At 37.4% G+C, this 23,932-nt stretch overlaps 1 protein-coding gene across 2 annotated transcripts; it reads right to left on the bottom strand.

Moving 5' to 3' along the window:
• Nucleotides 1–1,178: 1,178 nt before the first annotated feature.
• cyp4t8 (cytochrome P450, family 4, subfamily T, polypeptide 8) lies at nt 1,179–17,516 on the bottom strand. 2 transcript variants are annotated; one of them, XM_084385843.1, is made up of 12 exons: nt 17,267–17,513; nt 14,997–15,141; nt 14,854–14,898; nt 12,955–13,082; nt 11,964–12,088; nt 11,731–11,885; nt 10,571–10,677; nt 10,245–10,435; nt 7,755–7,888; nt 6,894–6,958; nt 5,585–5,667; nt 1,179–1,492 (listed from the first exon to the last, which is right to left on the bottom strand). In XM_084385843.1, the coding sequence occupies exons 1-12, from the start codon at nt 17,450–17,452 to the stop codon at nt 1,315–1,317; spliced, it is 1,542 nt and encodes a 513-aa protein (XP_084241969.1). In that variant the 5' UTR covers nt 17,453–17,513; the 3' UTR covers nt 1,179–1,314. The 2 variants fall into 2 exon arrangements, with proteins under 2 accessions (XP_084241969.1, XP_084241970.1); XM_084385844.1 differs by lacking the exons at nt 1,179–1,492; nt 5,585–5,667; nt 6,894–6,958 and adding an exon at nt 7,453–7,599 and having other exon boundaries at nt 7,707–7,888; nt 17,267–17,516.
• Nucleotides 17,517–23,932: the final 6,416 nt, after the last annotated feature.

The raw sequence follows: 23,932 nt of genomic DNA, 5'->3' as shown, positions 1-23,932 counted from the left end.
TTTATTGACCATTACAAAATTGCAAATGTTGTAAAATATCTTCTTTACAGCTTTGGAGAGTAAATACAATTTTGGGTAATTTTTGGGTTTTATACTTCTAAGAATCACCACAATTTCAATTGATGTAAAACTGATTTTTTATTTAAACCGTGTAGTGCTAATGAGAGGAAACTATTCACAATAACCACTAAAATAGTTTACATGCATCAAAAAGTGAAAAAATTCTAAAGCAAGCTAATTAATAAACATTTTCATCTTTTCACTAGTTAAAAATCACAAGAGTTTATTGGTATTTATTCCATACTAGAGATTTCTAATTTCAGAATGAGTGTAGTAACGTAGCTGAGGCAAAATATTCATTCAGTATCAAATTAATTAATATTACTTGAAAATATTTCCTAGATTTCTTTTAAATGCCTTGTAAATATAACAGACCCCAAGTGAATATTCAACGAGAGCTGGGGACTTCGGGTGACCCGTACCTGTACACAGCAACTGACGACGTTTAGAGACAAAACTTTATTTATATAGCGCTTTTTACAATACAGATTGTTTCAAAGCAGCTTTAAAGAGATAATAGGAAAATAATGCAACAAAGATTGTTTTGGCTGTACAGCAGCTCTAGAAGAAAGTCATTGTCTGGCTTAAGTTTTTAATTGATTCATTTCAGTTGTAAAAATCATTAGTTATTAACTTAGGGGGCGCTTACACGACACTGTTTTAACTAAAAACAGAAAACCTTTAATGCATTCTGGCCGTTCATTTACACGGCAACAGTGTTTGGTGGCCTGAGAATGCAAACTTTGAAATAAGTTTCAAAGTGCAAGTTTTTGAAAACGGATTTTGAAAGCGATACCGTTATCATCTCCATGTAAACTTCAAAAACGTGAATCTTTGAAAACGGTGACGGCATGCACATTCGTATTATGTGTTTAGTCTATAGGCATGTGCGGTTGAATGCGTATGTGCGAGGGCACGTAGTCTGTCTTTACAAACTGACATTGCCAATTACTTGTCTGACATGCATAACACAGATTTTGATAACGTTTTCATCTGTAAAAAAAAAAAAAAAAAAAAAAAAAAAAAAAAACACTTATGTTGGAGTGAATTCGCTAAGCAGTTTTACCACTTCATTGTGTGGAAATTCATTGCAAAAATCATCTTATTCAATAACCATCCAGTTTCCAGGCACCAAATGTGCTGAATAAGGCAGTGCACAGAGTGCAGTGAATATTTAAATTAAGTCATTGTCATTCTTCTCAGAGCAATTAGGCCTCCAGCACGTCAAGCAGGCTCAATGTACACACTATCTTTTCATGAATCATTTTCCACTAATTTGATCTTGATGTGAATTCCATTGAGTGATCTGAGCACTACTAGAGGGACCATCTTCGGGGTGTGTTTGGGGTCTTTAATGAGGCGATATTTCCTCAGTGTCAGCGCCACTGCTACTTTCATCTCATTCATGGCAAAGTTCTGTCCAATGCAGTTTCTGTAATCAGATATACATCAGAAGCTTTATTAGCTGTTTATTTATAACCACACCATATCTTTTTCTATCTGAAGCAATTGCATTAGTACTGAAATGTATAAATTCACAACAATTTGTTTACAAATCAGACAACACTATTTTGGATATAGTAGCACAATCTACTGGGCGGTTTTACAATAGTTTTTTCAATCACAGTCATAGGAGTTTAGAAATCATTGTAATTCCCATAATATGAAACAGCAGGGACAGTCATCCCAGAGAAACTAGAGATTAGTTTAGTTTAGAGATTAGTTATCTAAAAATTAGGTATCTAACATGCTTACTGAAGAAATAAAATTCCACCATTGAACAAACATTTTGTGCCAGTGCCAAGAATGCCAATGTAGGGATATCATTGTAAAAAAAAAAAGTATACACTTTAGAATACTTTTAAAATGAGAACTTATTAGGGAAATATCAAATATTTTAAAATGTAATGTTTTTCAGACACGTTGGGCCAGATTTACTAACAGCTTGTGCCAGCGCAAACCCTCTTTTGAAGTTAACAAAAACAATAAAGACAAGCAGTGAAGAGTTGGCGATGAAAAGACGTGAACACAGTTATTTTTGTGGCTGACTTTACCAGTAACGCATTATAAGCAATGTGAGTTATGTAACATACTTTTTTTTTTTTCAAGTAACTAGTAAAGTAACGCATTACTTTTAAATTTAGATACATTTTTCAATAAGTAACGCAGGTTGCTTTGTTTTCCCATGTATTGATTGACAGCTCTCCTGTCCCCATGTAGAGAGGAATCGTGAGTAAGTGCAGAGGAGTCGTGTGACCTGTGTGAACATGATGCTTATTGTAGTTCTAGACTGAGCATTTACTTATCTCACTTGCACAAAACCAGATTCAGTATTCCTCAATGTGAATAAAAACAGTGAAATGCAAACTCCAAATATTATGCAAACCTATAATAATTTAACATGTTAATATAAACTATATAATTTATGTCACTTTATTAATCAATGTCTTTGATGCTGACCTTTGATGATCCAATTCAAGCATAATAATAAGCAAAAATGATGTTACATGTAACATTTGTGTTTCTTTTTTTTGGCCTTTATAATGAAAAGCCAATAAACACACAATCATGTAAACTTCAGTTTTTATGTTTATGCACTGTTCATACTGTTTTAAAATTAATAATTTACATCCTGTACACAATGTTTTGAATTTAAAAAAAGGATATCAATCTGTGTTGTGGTGTGAGGTCAACTTGGTCAAGTAGTAAACAAGTGTCCTTTAGGAATCATCAATTGAGCATGAATGTCACCTAGTTGCCTTTGTTGGTATAGCAACTCACAAAAAGCTAATTTTAGGGTGAAACAATTTTTTTTAAAATATATTATTTTAATAAACTTTTTTTTTTTTATTGCAGCACTTTTTTATTAAACAGTTAAATTTTTTTTTTTTTTTTTTGAAGACACCTATGCAAGAAACTTCAAAGTGTCTTTAAAACAAGACCAGAATGAATGTTTATATTCTAACTCGTTCCAGAATTACATTCATTTGAATTTCCTTTGCAGGTCTACACTCAAAAATGGGCATGGCAGTTAACAGGTTAATTGCTGAAGTGTTCAACTTTCTTCAGCTGCATTTGTTTAAAGGTTTGTTTGAGCAGCGCACTCTACTGTACAGATGTGAATTTGCATGTCCTTCACCCTGAGGCTTTATTAATTTCAAATTTGGTGTGAAAGGGCCTTTATATTTAGCCTGACTACGTCAGACTTCGTACTTCCGCTCAATTTCAGTTCGCTTCTGTACTCAGTCTGAGATAGCGACCGTTTCCCTCGTTTTCCTCCGGCCTCAAAACAGCCGGCCAATCAACGAACAGAGGGCGGGCTGAGAGCCGTGACGTAGACGCTGATTGTACCGTGGATGCGTAGATTTACTTCACATAATCTGCAAAAGTCGTTCACAGCCATGCTCACTCCGGTATTTTGCTTGATGGTTTTGTTTTCGCATCATACATGTGTTTAGAGTGGAAGTTAGATGCGGCTGAGCATGCGCATAACACACGCCATAACCAAACGTTATGTGATTGGCTTACGGGTAACCAATGATTTTAAACTTCTGCTTGTTTGCAACCCTACGCTCATTTGTGCTTGTCTTGCTAGATTGTGTTGGTCATAATGGAAATGAGCTGCTGTGTCTATGTTCATGTGTGCGCTGTCATTAGATCCTCTCCCATCTGCACTTTTATGGGATTGCGGTCTCTGTAATTTGCCCTGTTTAGTAAATCTGGCCCTTAATTGCATGTTACTTGCAATTCAATTAAAATTTATTATAACTCTATATTATATTATAGTGCTTTTTGACCCACTTTAATACTAAAGGTCCTATGTAATTTCATAATTACTACTTTTGTATTTGAAATAAATGCACTGACAAGAAATTATTGTAAACTAAAAATATACTTTTCATAAAAATATCATTTCTTAAAGACATACATCATGTCATTTGTAAAACGTGTATGTCATGTTTTTAACATAGTCATGATAGTTTACTCTCTTTAAGTACACTTAAGTGGCCTTTTATTTCATTAATATTATATTATCTCCAAGTGCTTTTTTTTTTTAAATGTATACTTTTGAGATTTGAAGTACAAGTGCACATTCAGTACAATTATTATTCAAAAGTAGCTAAGCCAACTTAGTAAATCTTTTCAAACAAAAGCAATGTCAAACGACCTGCATTATCAGTTGCTTTATTGTTGTTTGCTCTGCTCTCATCAGGGTTGAACTGAGGTCAGTTGAAGGAAAGTTCAGTTCTTTATGTAATTCTTTTCCAAACAACAGCAGTTCATAGTGTCAAGCTGTTAGGACACAAACTCACACATGTACTCCACATGAGCTGTGCGCTACATTACAATTCCAATATGATAAGCTTTCAGTAGGGAACATAGCAAAACTTTTATTCACTGATAATCTTGCCAACTTCCAAACGCTATTGCTTTTTGCAGTTGTTTAAATATGCAGAATGGAGAGTGACATTTAAAGGCTGCAGCAGAGGGAAAGATTTTTAGTGAATAATGACTTAAATTTCAGTTTGTTTGTCTACTATATGATAGAGCTGCACAATTACTTGTTAAAAGATCGTGATCTCGATTCAAACACCCACGTGATCTTATTTCTAAATGACAATGATTCTGAGCAGTTGCCATGTATCGGTATGAAACAGCTTCACCAGCAGTATTTTCAACCACACATTATTAATACTTCCGTTACAATAATTCATATGATCACAGAAGTACTGGGATTAAAGTTTAAAGTTTGGATATATACATTGATGTCTATGGTCTGTAGCAAACTTGATTTATGCTTCAAATAAAGATTGTATTGATTACATCATTACACCAGAAGGTGGCGACAAATGGTTCTCTGAAGGTTCTCTAAATAAATTTACAATGTATTTGTCATTGGATTATTCATTCGTGATTTGTTCAAAAGTGCAGATTCATCCAGTAATGAAACAAGTGAAGTCTTTATGCGCAAATCATTGAAGCATTCAGTCAAACCAATAAAAAAAGAATAATAATTCAAATTAATGAAATATATTTTTTAATAGACTACAGCATTTCACATTTTGTCTGATCCTCTAGTAAATTCCATGTTATTTTGTTTAGTTTTCTATTGAGAATCTTGATCTCTATTTTAAACAAATAAATCAGTTTATCCAGAATTGTGCAGCTCTACTATATGAGTTCAGAAATCTTGAAAAATAGTATTGTGACATAGCAAATATAGGCTACTTGTATGGTAATTTTATGTTTTTGTTTGTTACTATGAACTGTCATTGAATAGGAAAGAGCTCCTTGAAGAATCTTCCTTTTCTGTTGGACAGGAAAAACAGCTAACAGGTTTTGAACTTAAATAAAAAAATTAAAAAATCAGCTTTACTAAGAATCTCATTGCTATTTGTTCTCATGCGGGTTGAAATGGGGTCAGAGAAGCAAACTCCAGCTCTATTCTGTGCGAGTGAAATGTGAGCGAATGACCCACTTGCTAAACTGCTCATGTCTCGTCAACACTCGCTGGCTTACAAACCTGGGTCCAGCAGAGAAGGGCACAAACGCATGAGGTGATCTCTTAGCAGAGTTCTCCGGCAGAAATCTCAATGGATCAAATACCTGTGGACAACATAACATTTTAAATACATGTACAGAATTCTAAAGTATAGTTATATATACAGACTTTAAAAACACATGAAATGTACTTGTTTTGTTTTCTTATATTTATGTTTTCTTTTGATGAAGTAAATATCACAAACATAAAATGATTAGGGTTAAAATATGGTTGTGTTCTGATTGTGAGTGTTTTGATTATATATTAAAGTGGGGTCCGAAAGTATGAGACCAAAATCTGTGATGTAAATCTAAAAAGCCTGTCATTGATCATGTGACTGTTTGTACACAAGATGCATCTTAAATGATGCTGGAGAACATGATCATCAGGTTTTGTTCATGTAGCTCCAGTGCTGTTTTCATTAAAGTCCCCCTGTAGTCAATAATTGTATCCCTTAAAACTCATCTTTGATCACCAAAATAAAAAAGTAAAAATGTCTTCATGCCTTAGGAGTTGTTAACACGACACTGTTTTCAACTAAAAACGTAAAAGTTTTTATGCGTTTTGGGCGTTCGTTTACACGACACTGGCGTTTTGGGTGCCTGAAAACGCAAAGTTTTGAAAACGGGTTTCAAAGTGCAAGTTTTTGAAAACAGTCTCTGTGTAAACAACAAAAATGCAAATCTCTGAAGACGACATCATGCACATGCATATTACATGTTTAGTCTATAGTGTTTCATAGCCATCTAATGGCCTGGCAGCACGGGCCTCCACTCCAGAATACCCCGCCCCCACTCACTCACTCAGCTCAGAGATCCACTCGCTGATGATCACACATTGATCTGATTGGTTACAAGGTAGTTTGTGATGTCAGAAACACCAGCGATTTCAAACCGTGTTTTTGAGACTGTCTTTGGTTCACTGCAGTTTTAAGGAGAAAATACTCAGCAATGGTGTCGACTTATGAATTTAAACATGGTTTGTCGTAAAGCATATTAAAAACATCACATATGTCTAGACAACATTAAACATTTTCACCACAGGGGGACTTTAAAGCAAAAGACAGGCACACTAGAGACATTCTCAATTAAATTCTTGTCCTTTTTCAACAAATCAGATTATGCTGGTAAAATCATTTGCATTGAAAAATGTATTTAAAAATATAAATGCAAATAGAGCACTTCACGATTTATCTCAAGCATTTGGACCCCATTGAATTTTTCACTCAATATGTTATGTTTTGTAGTGAGCGATGCATTGCATATTTCAGATGTAAAGAAAGCACTCATACATATGGATTCTCCCAAACTGTGGCATTCAAATGGATCCCATAAATGCTAACTCCAATGGTACAACCTATGGAAGAGTAAAAAAGTGTTTTAAGGCATGCAGTTACTGTATGTATTTAGCCAGTTTTGTGATGAGCTGATAATGTTCAGTGTCATGCTGCATATCCCAAGTAACTGAACAACAAGCAACTAGATTAATGTTTGAACGGATGTTCTCTGAGTTAGAGGTCATTGTGTCTGTTTACAAGTAAACTAGGTTTAAAGCAGTAGGCAATTTTTCAACCTTCATACCTACTGGTGGCCAAAACAAGCCATGTCAATGTTGGCTGTTCTTTCTTCACATACAGTGCTGCAGTTTTGTGTCTGTTGCTTTGGCATAACTATTTGGCCTCTTTTTGGACCATTAACAAAATTGTTCAACCAAAAATGTAAATATCTTTTGTAAAAAATAAATAAAAACCAAATATCTTCTTGCAATAAAACTGGGTGGTGACCAAGTGACTGGCATGCTTTAAAAGGACAAAAACAAAGTACCATAAAATGCCATAAAAGTACTATAAAAGTCCTCTGATAGCCATTGTGTGAGGAACAGACTGAAACATTGGCCATTATTCATTAAAAATCACAGTACTTGCACACTGCCCAAATTAATGAGAGGTGCTAAAGACATTGGCTTTCGTGTGCATTGTGAACGTACCAGGTTTAGATCTGTGGAGGTGAATGAGATTTGTATTATGAACACACTAGGAGAGCTGTTATGGCTTTAAAAAACTTGGAATCAGGCACACAAGTCATATGGACTACTATGAAGATACCTTTATGGTATTTGGAGTTTGACAGTCACTGGGTGATCACAGAATTACCTTCAGGTACAGTCCGTCCATCAAAGAAAGTCATGGGTTTAGTCAACTTTCGTGATATTCCCGGCACAGGAGGGCAAAGTCGCAGAGATTCTTTAATACACATTGTGGTATAAGGAATTTTATTGAGGTCTTCCCTGAAACAGAAGGAGAGAGACGCAGTCTCAGAGAAACAGATGGTGTATAATGCATTTCCAAAGAAATTAAGTCATAATAATGAAATGCATTGAGATGATTCAGCTAAAGCTGCTAATATCGTATTTGTACTGTAAAAATACTAGCAAAATTCCCCAGACAGCAACATAGTGTCGGCCCAGATCCGCTACACTTGGATGGGTGTACACTCTGGGCCGACACTATGTTGCTGACTGGGTCCTTGACATATTTGTTACTAGGGGCCATATCATACACCCGGCGCAATGCAGCGCCAAGCACGACGCAAGTGTGTTTGAAATACATAACTTGTTTCAGCCCGACGCATATATCATTTTCACGTCCTGCGCCACGTTGTTTAAATATGCGCAACAACACATAAACATTTTTAAAAATTAAAAATAAAAGGATTACAATGTAAAAGATTAATATTGTGTACATAAAGATATGGTGGGATCCGGCTTGTCCCGTAGATGGTCTGCTTGCGCTTTAACCTTGCGCACGAGCAGATCCGCTTAAGCGTTCAGCCATTCCGCTTGCAAATTCCGCCATGTAAATAGCGAATCCGCCATGGCGCGAGCGCAACTAGCTTTTAAAGGGAATGAGAGATGAGACTTTGATTGGTTTATTTCACGTTACGCCCAAAACACATCCATTACTCATTAAGGGAATAGGGACAACCCTTCAAGACCATGCGCCGGGTGCGCCGACCATTTTTCCCGTCGTTAAACTAGGATTCGGATGCGCCCTCAGTGCACTTGCGCTGTGCGCTTAGATCGTTAAAATAGGGCCCCATGACTGTTTAATTGAGTGATTTTTTTATTTTAACTTCCAATAATTATGAAAACATTTTAACATTAAATTACTTTGTCATTTCTGTTGCAGTTGAACACTATACCATTAGATAGACTTAACATGAAAAACTTAAAGCGTTGCTTATTTCATTTGTATCTTTTTTCTATTGTGTTTGTCATATTGTGTGTAATTTTCTTCTTTGTTTTTTATTGTTATGACTGACTTTTCATTTGTCTTCAATAACGGAGGACTTTTTTTTACCTACATTGGTTGGCCTAGTATTAGTTTCTGCTGTGATATATAATTTTTTGTTTAGGTTGCTTGTGAGCGTCCTGCTACTGGTTGCCTAATAACTAACGTTTATGAGATAACATTCACAGATGTTACTCGATGTTGTAGACAACAAATCAGTTTTCTCGCAAAAGTCCAGGGCCCGTATTCATAAAGATTCTAAGAATCCTCTCAGAAAACTCTTAATTTAGCTTAAAAACTTTTACGTAGGAGTCTTAGCTTAAGAGCGATTCGGGACCGATCTGAGAGCAACTCTGAGTAAGGAAAATACAAAAACTTTTATCTTAGTGAGGAGGCGGGGTTGACCCCGTTGCTATGTATGACACAATCTTTTGAAGACTGTGATTGGTTGGTTGTCCAAGACGAAAAAAAAGAAGTGATTTTAAGTATAGGGTCTATTCTAAGCCTCCACTCTGAACTTGCATGCGTAATTTTTCCTATTTGATCGTTCTCTCACACACACACACACACACACACACACACACACACACACACACACACACATTATATATGTGTATATAAATCCTTTTTTTATTTACCATGCTGTTGATTTCCTATAAGGTATTTGATTGCTTAGAATGATAAAAATTGTTCCACTCTTTCCAGTTACACTGATTGCTGGCATGTCTATTTAAGCGGTGGTTTGAATGTTGGTTTTAATGTATCAAACATGGAATTTTCCCAGTTGCCAAATATCGTAATGTAGTGATTACTTTCATTCCAGGCGCTATGGCATTTCTGCGTGTCGGAGATATTAGCGTGTCTCTAAAAAGATCAGTCACAAACATGATCCCTGCACGATCTAATCTATAGCGTCTTATTAACTCACTGTCATCCATTGTCTGCAACACATTTCTTCTCCCTCTTCGTCTTTCTGCCATTTTCTCCTCTGCTAAAGAAACTCTTAAGCCTCTTAAAAGTCCTCGTCCGTGCTCCTAACAATTTTGACCTTAAGACCTCTTTTAAGGGTTAAGATGCTTTCTGAATTACTTTTTTCTTTACTAGGAGTTTTTCTTTAATTTTAAGAGTAAACGCCCACATTTCTAAGACTTTTCTTAGAATTTTGTCACTAGGAGCTACTCTTTGCATTAAGATTCTTTATGAATACGGGCCCAGATTTTTGCCAAAATGGAGCAGCCCTTTTTGTTACTGTGACAGACCTACATTTCCAATCATACCACTATTAACAAACCAGGATCCAACTCTTCCTACACTTGACTCAACATGAGTCGAGTGATGACAGAATGACAGTACCAATCCAGCGTGTCTTTTCCATCCAGAGCTTGTAAGATCTCCTCCCGGCATTTCTCCTGGTGCTCAGGGTTACATGCCAGATTGTAGAAGATCCAAGATATTCCACTGGCTGTAGTGTCATGGCCTTCAAACATGAATGTGTCCACTTCAGCCCTAATATCCTCATCTGACAAACCCTGCTGATACTCGTCCTGAGACCGACAAACAAAATCACAATCTGTGACAATAATAATACAACGGGACTATGCAATAGGTAACAATCAGCCATGAAGGATTTTCATTATGTCAGAATATAAGAATTGTGTAAGTGCTTGGGAATATCATACTCGGGCAGACAGAAGAATATCCAAAAAGTCCAAATATCGTTTATTTTTAACAATGCCCTGTTCCTTCTCAATCTTCAAGACTTCTTTCCTCTTTCTGATAACTTCCGCTAAAAAAAATGGTAAGAAATTGAAAAGACATTAGAGTTTTGCTTGTTTAAGTCCTACACTTCCTTTCAAGAGTTTAAGGCTGCATTTATTTGATCAAAAATACAGTAATATTGTGAAACATGTTTACAATTTAAAATAACTGTTTTTTATTTAGCATCGTTACTCCAGCTTTTAGTGTCACATAATCTTTCAGAAATCATTATAATATGATGATTTGCTGCTTAAGAAACATTTCTGATTATTATCAATGTTAAAAACAGTTGTGCTGCCTTATAAATGTGGAAACTGTGGTACTTTTTTCAGAATTCTTTGACAACAGAAAGTTTGAAAGAACAGCATTTATTTGAAATAGAATCTTTTGTAACATTATAAATGTCTTTTCTGTCACTTTTGATCAATTTAATGCATCCTTGAAGCATAAAAGTATTAATTTCTTTAATAAAACAAAACAACAACTTTTGTTTGAACGGTAGGGCCCCGATATACTTAGTATACGAAATCAAAGAGGTGAAGTTCGAACTTCTTTTTACCCCAAAGCGAAGAACGAAAAAGAACTTCGTTGTGAGTATATCAGGGCCTGTAGTGTATATTTAGGTTTATCTAAGATATATAGCAGGTATGGATAAAATAATAGCCCATGAGCAGGCCCAGATGTAATCTTTCACAAAATCTGCACAATTCTGAGAAATGTATCTGTTTCAAACAGGTTTCCTGAACTGTTTTCCCAGTCTTTCATTAGTTAGCCAAACAGATGGACTGGCAAGACTGCTCAAATCAACAAGCAAGTTTTGAAGGAAGGGTGTAGCACTAAATGTTGAGCCCCCTATAGTCCATTTGGGTCAGAGAGGAAATGCATAATGTTTTTTCTTGTCTTTTTTTTTTGACAGTAATGCAAATCCATATTATAAAATTTCCAGAGCCTCATAAAATTCAGAGAAACAGTTAATCTAATGGTTTCAGATTAAAATGTAAATATTACATTACATCTGCTGTGGGGTTCCTGCGGGCCTGCTCATGATGGACATGACTGTGGCTTGTCAAAGAAACAACACCTGTATGATTGTGTGCTATGCGAGCTGCCTTCCTGAATTTGTATCCATGTGGACTGAGATGAAATATGGCCTTGCTGTGGTATGGAAAAACTCTGAACCTGAGGTTCACCAGGTGGCAGAGGTCAAACACTGCCTGGGTGTACGGGTTGGTTCCACTGCAATGAGATCAGGGAGATTTTACTCAAAGGAATTGGATACGTACAAACGGACGAGGTAAAAGAGTATTTACTCACCTGTCGGTCTGACAGTTGCTGTTACAGCTGAACGCACATTTCATGATGCTGTCCAGGGTCATGAGACTTACATGCTTAAACAGTTCAAATGACTCTTCTGATTTGGCATAACTCTCAAACTTATCCTAAAAAACAGAAAAAAATCATTTAAAGTGTATCATTCTATGTCACTAGTATCACCAAACAATAAGGAATTACAAAACTAATGACTGTTATGTTCCAAGAACCATCAAGTTATGAAAATGTTATTTCTGAATGTTCTCTTGTTCTGAGAACATTATTAATTCAATTCAATTCACTTTTTTTATTGTGCTTTTCACAATACGTATCGTTTCAGAAAATGCATGTAATGTGTCCACATTACAATTTAGAGTGATCTGTTATCAGAGGTTAAAAGCTTTAATAGCTTCTTCGGGGTTTCCCCCTTTTCACACAATAACCATTCTATAACTATAACTATTGTACTTTGTATTTGTCTTTAAAATTATGACGTGTGAAATAAAGAAAGAAAAAAAAAAGAAAAAGGTGACTGTCCAAGTTATGTATTTCAGAAATGTACATATACAAATCACGCAGTTATTCAACAATATATTAATTTAAGGCAGAAACCATGGGCTCATGAAGTAAAAAGATCAACTTGTGAACTTTTAACACACATTCAAGTTACATTACTCGAAGAACGTTAGCCAAAGTTCTGGGAAAAAACCTTAGTAAATCACCTTACGTGATTCATTTAAATACTCTCTTCCTATAAATCTTGCATCTGAAAGGAAAACTCCAACAAATGCACGTGTAATAAGGTCAGCCGTAAAAATAACCCTGTCCACGCCTTTTCAGTGCTCATTTTTCACTGCGTGTCTTTAGTAATTCCTAAAAGTAGTTTTTTTTAACAGCAAAAGAGGGTTTGTGCAGGAGCTGTTAGTAAATCTGGCCCAAAGTGTTTTACTTTTAACATAGAAAAATACACACTCAACAAGTTCCTTAAACGTACAAGCATGACTTCGGTTGAATCAGAAATAAGTTTCACATAAGGCTTCAAAACATCATAATGGAAACCAGGAGTGAGGAGTCGTCTATGCCGAAACCATTTCTGTCCAGCAGACACAAGCAAGCCATCGCCTGAGGAGACAGTGAAGAGTTAAGTGATAACAGGGTGTTTCTTTAACTACAGACACTTTTATGTCCCATGGGTAGATTCTTATTAAAACTGTTTTTACACTACTTTTCAAAAGCTTTTTATGTATAAATTTCATTGTTTTATCTTTGTTCCAAACCCTATGGAAGCTTGTTTCCGCCACTGAATAATACATAAATAATAATAATTGCGACTTTTTATCTCACAATTCTGACTTTTTTTCTCACAATTGCGAGATATGAAGTCAGAATTGTGAGAAATAAAGTCGCAATTGTGAGAAATAAAGTCGCAATTGCGAGATATAAAGTCGCAATTCTGAGAAATAAAGTCGCAATTGCGAGATATAAAGTTGCAATTCTGAGAAATAAAGTCGCAACTGGGAGATATAAAGTCAGAATTGCATGATATAAAGTTGCAATTGTGTGTTATAAAGTCAGAATTGTGAGATATAGTCACAATTGCGAGAAAAAAAGTCCTAATTCTGACTTTATAAGACGCAATTGCGACTTTATTTCACGCAATTCTGACTTTATATCTCGCAATTCTGACTTTATAACACACAATTGCGACTTTATTTCATGCAATTCTGACTTTATATCTCGCAATTCTGAGAAATAAAGTCACAATTGAGAGATGTAAACTCGCAATTGTGAGATGAAAAGTTGCAATTATCTTTTAAAATGTTTTATTTTGTGGCGGAAACAAGCTTCCATAAAACCCAGAGACAAAATGTGAAAAATAATCCGTTTTTTAGTTGAATTTTTGCCACAAGTAATATTTTTTCCTAATAAAGTTTGTTTATTTGTTTGCCAAGGGGACAACATTGTCAGTCAAGTGCTTGATATGGGAAATGTAGTTTTTAAATAAAATGTTTTCACATTTGACAATAAGCACAAACATATTATTTAATTGTGTAAATTTACGATCCATAAAATGGTTAAAATACAAAAAATGTATTTAATGAGACTGCCATTTTATTCTAAAACTAAAACAGAGTGTCTAGTATTCACATCAAATGCAAATAGTCAGCCTTGTTGGCAGAGGCTATTTACACTACTGTAACTCCATCCACCATTGTCTGATTAAGCCAGACAAAATTACAAAAGACATCCCGTTGATAGCAGGATTGGGTGGCGTTGGCTTTTGACTCGATCGACCCGAGTTTGAATCTGCCTTTTTCCAAACTCTTTCTTCTCTCTTGGATTTTCCCATCGCATATCAGCTCCGAGAGGCGTTTATTTGAAATAAAAAACTAAAACTAATCAAAAAGTGGACATAAAGAGCCAAATGGGTATTTAATAGCGGGATTAAAGTGTTTAACAGGAAGGGTTAGGGGTAGCTTGGGACAGTAATGTCCCAATAAGTCTGTTTATGATTTTAATAAATATAATCATGTACACTGAATATGTTATTACTGCATACTGTTTTATAATATGCTACAATACACTAACGAGCAAATAGTAGGCCTATCTGACACTATATGCACTAAGTATAAATAGCATCTCACAAGTATTTACACTTAGTGCAAAAAAGAAAGAATGAATGGTGACTTGAGATGGTGAAAATTACATTCGTTTATGACAGAAAAACTGACAAAAACAGAATTCTAACATGGTGTCTGTATATAGACTGTTGGACATTGTTAGTCAATAAAGTAAACTAGTAAAATCCAAGGGACCCATAATTCAAGAAACACCCAATAATAAACTATTGAACAATGGTCTTTTATGTAAATGATCTTTTGTGTAATCTTACCCAACCAAGGGATGAAAAACTTATATGCATAGTCATCTTTGGGTTCTGTCAAAAAAGCAAAATTAAGTCATATAAAAATGCTTGTTTTGGTTATTAATTAAATCTGAAATGTATCATTCAAACAATCAATCAAAGATCAGCACCTGTTGTGGTGAGAATGGTCTTCACATATGATGGGTGGTGGATATTCAAAATGGACAGTGACGGGCCAAACCACAGTGGAAAAGCAAATGGATACTGTTTACTCCACTTTAAAATCTTTTCCAAATCATGTCCATCCTGGTGAAACTATAAAAAAAAAATCATACAACTGTTATCAACATTACCCTCTAAAGTTAATAATTTCACGTGAATTCTTCCAATTCCTGCTGAAGAATGTGAGTGGAATACAAGGCTCTTCTGTTTTTTGCCTTACAATATAACAATGTAATTGTTTAGTTGCAGTGAATAGACAACGGCTCAGGCATGAGGTTCCCGTCCTCGGAAGATAAGGAGGTCAAATACAGAGGACTTCACAAAAAAACGTGAAAACTTGCACCAGCTTCACATTTATGTCATGTAGCCTACATCAGTGAGATATCCAATGGATATTAAAATATAATTATATTTAAAATACTATGATGATATTTGAATTTTTAGGAGGATAAAACTAACAAAAGTTATTCAACAGGTATTTGAAACCAACATAAAAATCACTTCTCGTAAAAAAGCATGACTGGACTTGAAGCTTAGCTTATACCCCTAACAGGGAACGTTCTCTGAACTTTGGCTAACGTTCTAGCAAGATTCTCTCAAAGTTATCTGGTTTTTATTAATTTTCTCAACACGTCAGCAAATGTTTGAATTGGACAATCGTTTAACTTTTTCATTCAATAGTAACGTTCTCGTAAAGTTTGCAAAATTATAAAAATCCCTTAACGTTCGTATAACCAAGAAAAAAACTCAGAGAACGCTCAGAAATAAAGTTTTCAGTAACACTAGTCCGTCTTTAATGAATAACTTCACAGGAACAAATCAGCAACACACTATTAATATTCTAGTATTAACTTACAAGACACTCTGATTAACGAATTAGTAAGTAATAGCACTCAGTTGAATGAAGTAGTTTACTATTAGCTAATCAATAACTACTATTTTTTCATACCTGCCAGACGACTACTATGAACTATACAGGTTCATAATTAATGTGAATAATGCATAATTAATTCTAAATTAAAGATCATGGTAACCCACTAGTAATGACTCAAGAAGGAATTACTAATGATTTGGAACAGTATTCTAAAGTGAACAGCATGATAAATCCCTAATATTGACTGAAGTCATTGTAAGCTTTTTGTAAGGTTTGGGATAGTAATGACTCAAGTGTTCCTACATCCTTATAAAGGAATTACTAATGATTTAGATCAGTATTCTAAAGTGAAGATCATGGTAACCCACTACTAATGACTCAAGCCTTACCAAATCCATCAGAAGGAATAACTATCCAAAACATTACAAAAACCTCAAAAGTAGGGCTGCACAATATATCGAAATATCGCAAATGTATATATCGCGATATGCATATCGCAAGAGCTTGCAATAACTGGGGTCATGAACAAAAGACAAAGAGAAAATCACTCACTGCTCTTGGCTGAATAACTTTTGTAGCTTTACTAAGAATCAGTATTTATTTAATTCATACAGTGAAAACTAAGCAGTGTTTTATTTTTACATTTGATTATTCAGTTTCTGTTGTTAAATAAACCTAATGTAGGATAACCTGAAACCCTAAACCCCGTGGTTTACACTGATGTTAAAATAACACTTATTTACTACACTAAAACACTGATGTTCACTTTCAGAAGTTGTAGGGATGTTTTCTTGTCACAAAAAGAATGTGAAACACGTATGTAGGTCATTTCATTTTAAATATATTTTAAAGATTATTTAAGTTTATTTTACTCAATTTACTCAAAAGCTTACAATCACTTTAGAATACCGTTCCAAATCATTAGTTATTCCTTCTGAAGAATTTGGTAACACTAACTTGAGTCTATAGGCTAGGCTACTATGATCTTCACATTAGAATGAATTACTGTACACATTGTGCTTTATTCACATTAATAATAATTAACCTGTAGTGCTTAGTAGTCCTCTGGCAGGTATGAAAAAAAAATAATAAAAAAAAAATAATAATTTTTGTTATTGATTAGCTAATAGTGAACTACCTCATTCGACTAAGCACTATTACTAATTCGTTAATCAGAGTTAATAGTAGTTACTAGAGTGTTAATATTGCGTTACTCATTTGTTCATGTGTATTCATTAATGACGGAACAGTATTCTAAAGAGTTCCCAAGATTTCATATCTTAGAAAAACCTTAGAACATATTTTTGTTAGCTGGGTAGTTGATGAGATATATTAGTTGTTTACCTCCTTGACGTGTCCGAAGAGCCAGTGTGCAGGTGGTCCTGGAAAATGCTCCATAGTTCGCATCCCCCTCCTCTTCATTAACAATAATCTAACCACTATCACCAGACACACAAGCAATGCGAGTGCAAAGACATGATTCATTGAGAGAACTTCCAAATTCAACGGGAAAATCCAGTAGAGCTGCATGACATGAGCTGAGCTGTCAGTCTCGCTCTGGCTCTTCTGTGGTCATTGAACTTGATGTGGGAAAGAGGAAGTGATGAGGAGAGAGGGACGGACTTTCTGCTACAGGACATAACAAACAACCTTTTATACACAAATCAACAATTTCATCAGGTTTTCTGATAGCTAGGTGTTGTTACACTGTGGAAAAAAAAATCAGGTAAAAAATAAATAAATAACACACCCAAACATACAAACAAAAAAGTGTGTTAGTGTTGTAACAGTTAAACGGTTCATGATCAGAAAAGGTTAAATGGTCCCGAAAAACACACTTTCACTGTTTGCGGTCAAGATAGAATGTGTGCATTGGAAACGAATGGGAAGCGAATTTTATCTAGTGGAAACTTTTGGTACTGCGCCCAAACAAAATCTCACAGAAAGCTCATTTTTTGAGATAGCATGCTCAAATTTGGAACACAGCTTGTTTAGATTTATGGCTTTGATTTTGTCACAGTTTTAGAATAACATTTAAGAAAATATATATTTAATATACAAATAGTATTTTTGTGCATTTTTCACAATAATAAAATTCAACTTCTATATTTATTTTATTTATTTTTTTACTTTATAGCAATCTGGCAAGTGTTGTTTTTAAAAGAGACCAAACTTAAATCTGTGCTCCAAAGCATTCAAGATTTATGACAGTTTAAGTTGAAAATTTCATTTTCAGGTCTATATATGCTCAAAAAGTGATTAATAATAATTAACAGATCATAACTAGTCCATAAATGTAATTTAGTTCAGCTAAATTAATAATAGACATACAAGCTAAACAAGATAACAAGGGGGCGTGGCTAATCAGAAACACCTGGGGAGACTAATCAACATAACGGGGAACTGCTGAACACGGGACAGGACAGAGGAACACAGACATAAATCATTACAGCTTCTCAGATCAGACCTTCTTATATAATCAAATTTAAAGATATTTTATCTGGGTGTTACACATTATACAATTTTATAACGTTTGTTAATACTACTGATTAAAAAGGCAAAGTGTTATCAGAATGAATTGGCAGGTTGTTTAGTTAGTTCATGCAGTGGACAGAAGATAAAGATAAAAAGTTTAACAGCGGTGCAAAGAGTAATATGATATTAAACATTTCGGCTTATAAAAAGGCCACTAGGAGTCAGTGGTGTGTTTCAGCAGGTTCAAACATTTTCTGTAAATGTGTAATATTTTAAATACCTGATAAATCATCATTTATGCATGAAAACTTTTGTGCACAGGTTTTATACACAAATATGAGTGTACATACCTGAACATCTCATTTTGTGGTCTATAAGAGAAAGTCATGTTTTAAACGACACTTGAATGTGCATTTGTAATTAAAATGTTAAAAGTATATTTAAAAAATATTTTTTTAATATATTTTAATATTTAGCATTTTGTGCTATAACAACTAAATTAGTCCATTTATTTCCTAAAATAACACATTGGCTGATGCATCATCATCGAACACATGCTAAACTTTAAAGTAAATTTCAAGTCATTGGGTCTCATTCATTAAACACGAGCAGAACTAATTTTTGTGTAAATCGTGTGTAAAGTGGTTCTGGCGTAAATTTTCGGATTCTTTAAAATGTTCGTATTTTCCAAATGTTAGCTGGTACGAAAGAAATCTACACCTGCTCCCAGCCACGCGTAAATAGTGCGTTTAACATCCGAACGTTTTGCTCATTAATAAGGCTGCATTTTAATTCACCTTAATCGGGTACATATTTACACAGCATTTTGAAAAAATATTATATATAGTAATTACATACGGGTTTTCTTTTTACTTCTGGGACTGTTCGAATTAACAGATGAAACTCCATTAACTGCATCTGTAATATGCTGCCAAGCTTCCTTTTTTTTAGGACCTGATACGCCACTATGTACGCTTGAAAATAAAATGTGGCGTTTTGAATGAACTTCTGATAATAAAACTTCAATTTCTGCATCTGAGAAATTTCTTTTTCATTCGCTTTTGAGAAGACATGTTGAAATCCTTCGTTTGGTGTCATAATATGATGCCCATATATAGTTGTCAGTCGGATTTAATGGGCGGGATTTATGGTAATTGAGAATGAGCATGCTCGTGCGTCCCATTTACAACTGATTGGAATTCATTAACACACACACACATTTCACTATCACATCTGACGTTTACAAAGTATTTGTGAATCAGGAGAAGAGTTTTCGGGAAGGTCTCTTTACGCGCTAATCACTCACACATTTACTCGTATATTTACGAATGTTTCATGAATGAGACCCATTATGTTTCTTTTGTCATGTTTTACAAATGACACTTATTTTGATGTGTTGACTAACATACTAAAAATATTTAAAGTACTTGACTATAATTTTAATAATATTGATATTGTAAGAATTGATTTTCCTTCTAAGACAAAAACTGAGATAAAACTCACCCTACAATAAAGCAATAAAACGCACCCTGGACAGAAGATCGCAAAGAAAGAGCACAGGACATTTTCTTGTCCAAACTTTTCTCCTTCCTTATCTCTGCATCCCCCTCTCCCTCCTCAAGTCACTAAAAGTTCACTGAGATTGTCTATATATCACATATATGATGTATCTTGTGAATCTATTGTTTTTCCTTCTATGTTTGGTATCATTTTAAATGTCTCAGTGCGATTGGTAAAATGGTCTTAATTTCATTGCAGTCATTGTTATTATGAGAAAGATTGAAGACAGATTGATTGGCGGTGTGGGAAAACCAACATCTCTGCTGTTCCTCGTTCCAGGCACTCTCGGAGGAAATGAGACGCATTTTCGACCGGGCGGTGGCAGGAAGGGAGGCAGCTCGCCAACTCGCCGATCTCCGTCAAGGTAATCGCTCTGTCTCTGATTACTTTACTCTATCGACTTCCGAACCTTGGCCGCCGAGGGCCACTGGAACGAGGAAGCGCAGTGGGACATGTTCCTGCATGGGCTGGCTGACCGCATCCAGAAGGAGATTTTTACCCTGGACCTGCCCGGTAAACTCAACGGACTGATTGAGCTGGCTTTGAGGGTGGACACTCGCCTTAGCCGTCTGGAACAACGATCCAGGATGGTTCCTCATCCCGGGAGCGTCGAATGCTCTCAGGACAGCGGCAGTGATGCGGTCAGCCCTGTCTTCGATCCCGAGCCCATGCAGGTGGGTCGAGCTCGGCTTTCCCGGGAGGAGAGAGAGAGACAAAGATCCCGGGGTCTTTGCCTCTACTGTGGCGGAGCTGGACACTTCCTGAACAACTGTCCAGTAAAAGACCGGGCCCGGCAGTAAACAGGAGGCTACTGTCGGGAGGGATCTTCGTGGATAAGACCTCATCCTCTACTCCCCTCCCGGTAAGACTGCTGTGGGCAGCCCGATCCCACATCTGTCAAGCACTTCTGGATTCAGGGGCAGAAGGTAACTTTATGGACTTGTCACTGGCTCAGACACTCAGAATACCCATCACTCCACTTAAGGACAGCATTTCTGTCAGTGCACTCAACGGTCAGGAACACTCAGCCATCACTCCTACCACCAATCCTCTGACACTCATCACATCTGGCAATCACACAGAACAAATTTAATTTCTGCTCCTGGACTCACCCCTGGCTCCCATCGTCCTCGGTCACCCCTGGCTGGCCCAGCATAGCCCAAGGGTTGACTGGGGACACAATTCTGTTTCGTCTTGGAGCACTCAATGTCATGTCTTGTGTCTGCCTGTTCGTCTGTGTCTTGTTCTGTTTTTCAGAAGGAGGCGGTGAATTTATCTAACGTGCCCTCAGAGTACCTCGACCTGAAGGAAGTGTTCAGTAAGTCCCGTGCTGCTTCTCTCCCTCCGCATCATCCCTATGACTGTGCTATAGATTTACGCCCAGGTAAGTCTCCGCCTAGGGGCAAACTTTACTCACTTTCTGTTCCGGAAAGGGAGGCCATGGAGAAATATATTTCTGATTCTCTAGCCTCCGGATTCATCCGCCCTTCCTCTTCTCCAGCGGGGGCGGGGTTCTTTTTTGAGGGGAAGAAGGATGGTTCTCTGCGACCTTGTATTGATTACTGAGAGCTGAACAACATCACGGTAAAGAATACTTATCCTTTGCCGCTGATGTCTTCAGCTTTCGAGAGGTTGCAGGGAGCATCCGTCTTCACAAAATTGGATTTACGTAACGCCTAACATTTGGTTCGCATCAGGAAGGGGGATGAGTGGAAAACTGCGTTCAACACCCCAAGGGGCCATTTTGAATACTTGGTTATGCCGTTCGGGCTATCCAACTCCCCAGCGGTTTTCCAAGCACTCGTCAATGATGTGTTGAGAGGCATGGTAGATCAGTTCATATATGTCTACCTGGATGACATATTGATTTTTTCTTCGTCTCTCCAGGAACACGTTCAACACGTCAGATGAGTGCTTCAGAGGTTGCTAGAGAATGGGCTTTTTGTCAAGGCGGAGAAATGCGCTTTTCATGCACAGTCTGTTCCTTTCCTAGGTTACATCGTCTCTTCTGAGGGAGTGCATATGGATCCTGACAAGGTTAAGGCTGTGGTAGATTGGCCAAGTCCAGATTCCCGTAAGGCCCTACAGAGGTTTCTGGGGTTCGCCAACTTTTATCGGCGGTTCAATCGCAACTTCAGCCAACTAGCCACACCTCTGACTGCCTTGACCTCCCCCAGAACGACGTTCAGGTGGTCCGATACAGCCGAGGCTGTATTCTCCAACCTCAAAAGTCGCATTGTTTCGGCTCCCATCTTAGTCGCCCCTGATTCCTCATGTCAGTTCGTGGTGGAGACGCATCAGAGGTGGGGGTAGGTGCAGTTCTATCCCAACGTTCTTCCTCAGACGACAAGATGCACCCTTGCGCGTTTTTGTCCCACCGTTTATCACCTGCCGAACGTAATTATGACATTGGTGACAGAGAGTTGTTGGCCATCAAGTTAGCATTGGAGGAGTGGCGTCATTGGTTAGAAGGGTCGGGGGTACCTTTTATCGTTTGGACCGATCATAAGAACCTTGAATATATTAGATCTGCTAAAAGACTCAACTCCAGGCAGGCTCGATGGGCACTTTTTTTCGGACGTTTTGACTTTTCTCTCTCGTACCGCCCCGGGTCCAAGAACATCAAACCCGATTCCTTATCTCGCATTTTTGATCCATCCGAACGCCCGGTTACTCCCGAGTGCATTTTGCCCGAGAAGATAGTTATCTCCACACTCACATGGGAGGTCGAATCGAAGGTCAGGTCGGCCTTAGAAGGGGTAACGCCTCCACCCGGTTGCCCACCGAGTTGATTGTTTGTACCGGAGGAGTTACGGTCCGAAGTCATTCGATGGGGTCATTGCTCCAACATTGCTTGTCATCCAGGAGTAAACCGGACTAGCTGTTTAGTAAGGCAACGATTCTGGTGGCCATTAATGGCTCGCGACATTCGCAGTTTTGTTTTGGCTTGCTCAGTTTGTGCCATTGGTAAGACGTCTAACCGACTTCCTGATGGGTTACTCCATCCGCTGTCTGTCCATTCGAGACCCTGGTCCCACATAGCGCTAGATTTTGTCACCGCCCTCCCGCCCTCTAGTGGCATGACGGTTGTTTTAACCGTAGTGGACCGGTTCTCGAGGGCGGCACATTTCATCCCCTTGCCCAAATTACCTTCAGCCAGGGAGACAGCGGTGACTGTTGTAGACCACGTCTTTCGTTCACATGGCCTCCCGATGGACGTGGTCTCCGACAGGGGGTCCCAATTTGTGTTCAAATTCTGGAAAGAGTTCTGTAGATTACTAGGGGCTAAAGTCAGTCTGTCTTCGAGTTACCATCCTCAGAGCAATGGTCAGGCTGAGCGAGCCAACCAATATTTGGAGAGAGTGTTGCAATGTTTGGTGTCCAAGAATCCTTCATCCTGGAGCCAACAACTTTCTATAGTTGAGTATGCACATAACTCGTTACCAGTGTCATCCACGGGCCTCTCTCCGTTTGAGTGTATTTTTCCGAGTCTGGATTCCGAAGTCGCGGTCCCCTCCGCTCACGCCTTCGTCCAGAGGTGCCACCGCACATGGACCAGAGCCCATGAGACTCTGCTCCAGGTGGGGGAGCGCACTAAGGCTAAGGCCGATCGCCACCGGTCAAGGCCTCCCGTATACGTCGTGGGTCAAAAAGTGTGGCTTTCTACCAAGAACATTCTGCTCCGCTCCGTGTCTAATAAGCCAGCTCCCAAATTCATCAGCCCGTTCACTGTCACCAAGATCATTAGTCCGGTGACAGTCCGCCTCAAACTTCCTCCGGCGTACAGGAGAATTCACCCAGCCTTTCATGTCTCCAAATTGAAGCCTGTTTTTCGTTCTCACCTTAATCCGCCGGCCCTGGTTCTCCCACCGCCGCGACTCGTAGACGGGGAACCTACGTATTCGGTCAATCGTATTCTGGACTCGAGACGGAGGGGACGCGGTTTCCAGTACCTGGTGGACTGGGAGGGTTATG

Source organism: Rutilus rutilus, assembly GCF_951802725.1.
Source record: "Rutilus rutilus genome assembly, chromosome: 17".
NCBI classification, from domain to species: Eukaryota; Metazoa; Chordata; class Actinopteri; order Cypriniformes; family Leuciscidae; genus Rutilus; species Rutilus rutilus.
Note: the sequence above shows the minus strand (reverse complement) of the source record. Positions and strands in the feature narration are given on the sequence as shown.

Excerpts from the sequence above, each read along its gene's own strand:
- cyp4t8 (XM_084385843.1), bottom strand. The coding sequence starts at position 17,452 with ATGCAGCTCTACTGGATTTTCCCGTTGAATTTGGAAGTTCTCTCAATG. Across the intron at positions 14,899-14,996 it reads GACCATTCTCACCACAACAG|AACCCAAAGATGACTATGCA; the intron begins GTGCTGATCTTT and ends CTTTTTTGACAG. Across the intron at positions 13,083-14,853 it reads GTTTTTCATCCCTTGGTTGG|GCGATGGCTTGCTTGTGTCT; the intron begins GTAAGATTACAC and ends CTGTCTCCTCAG.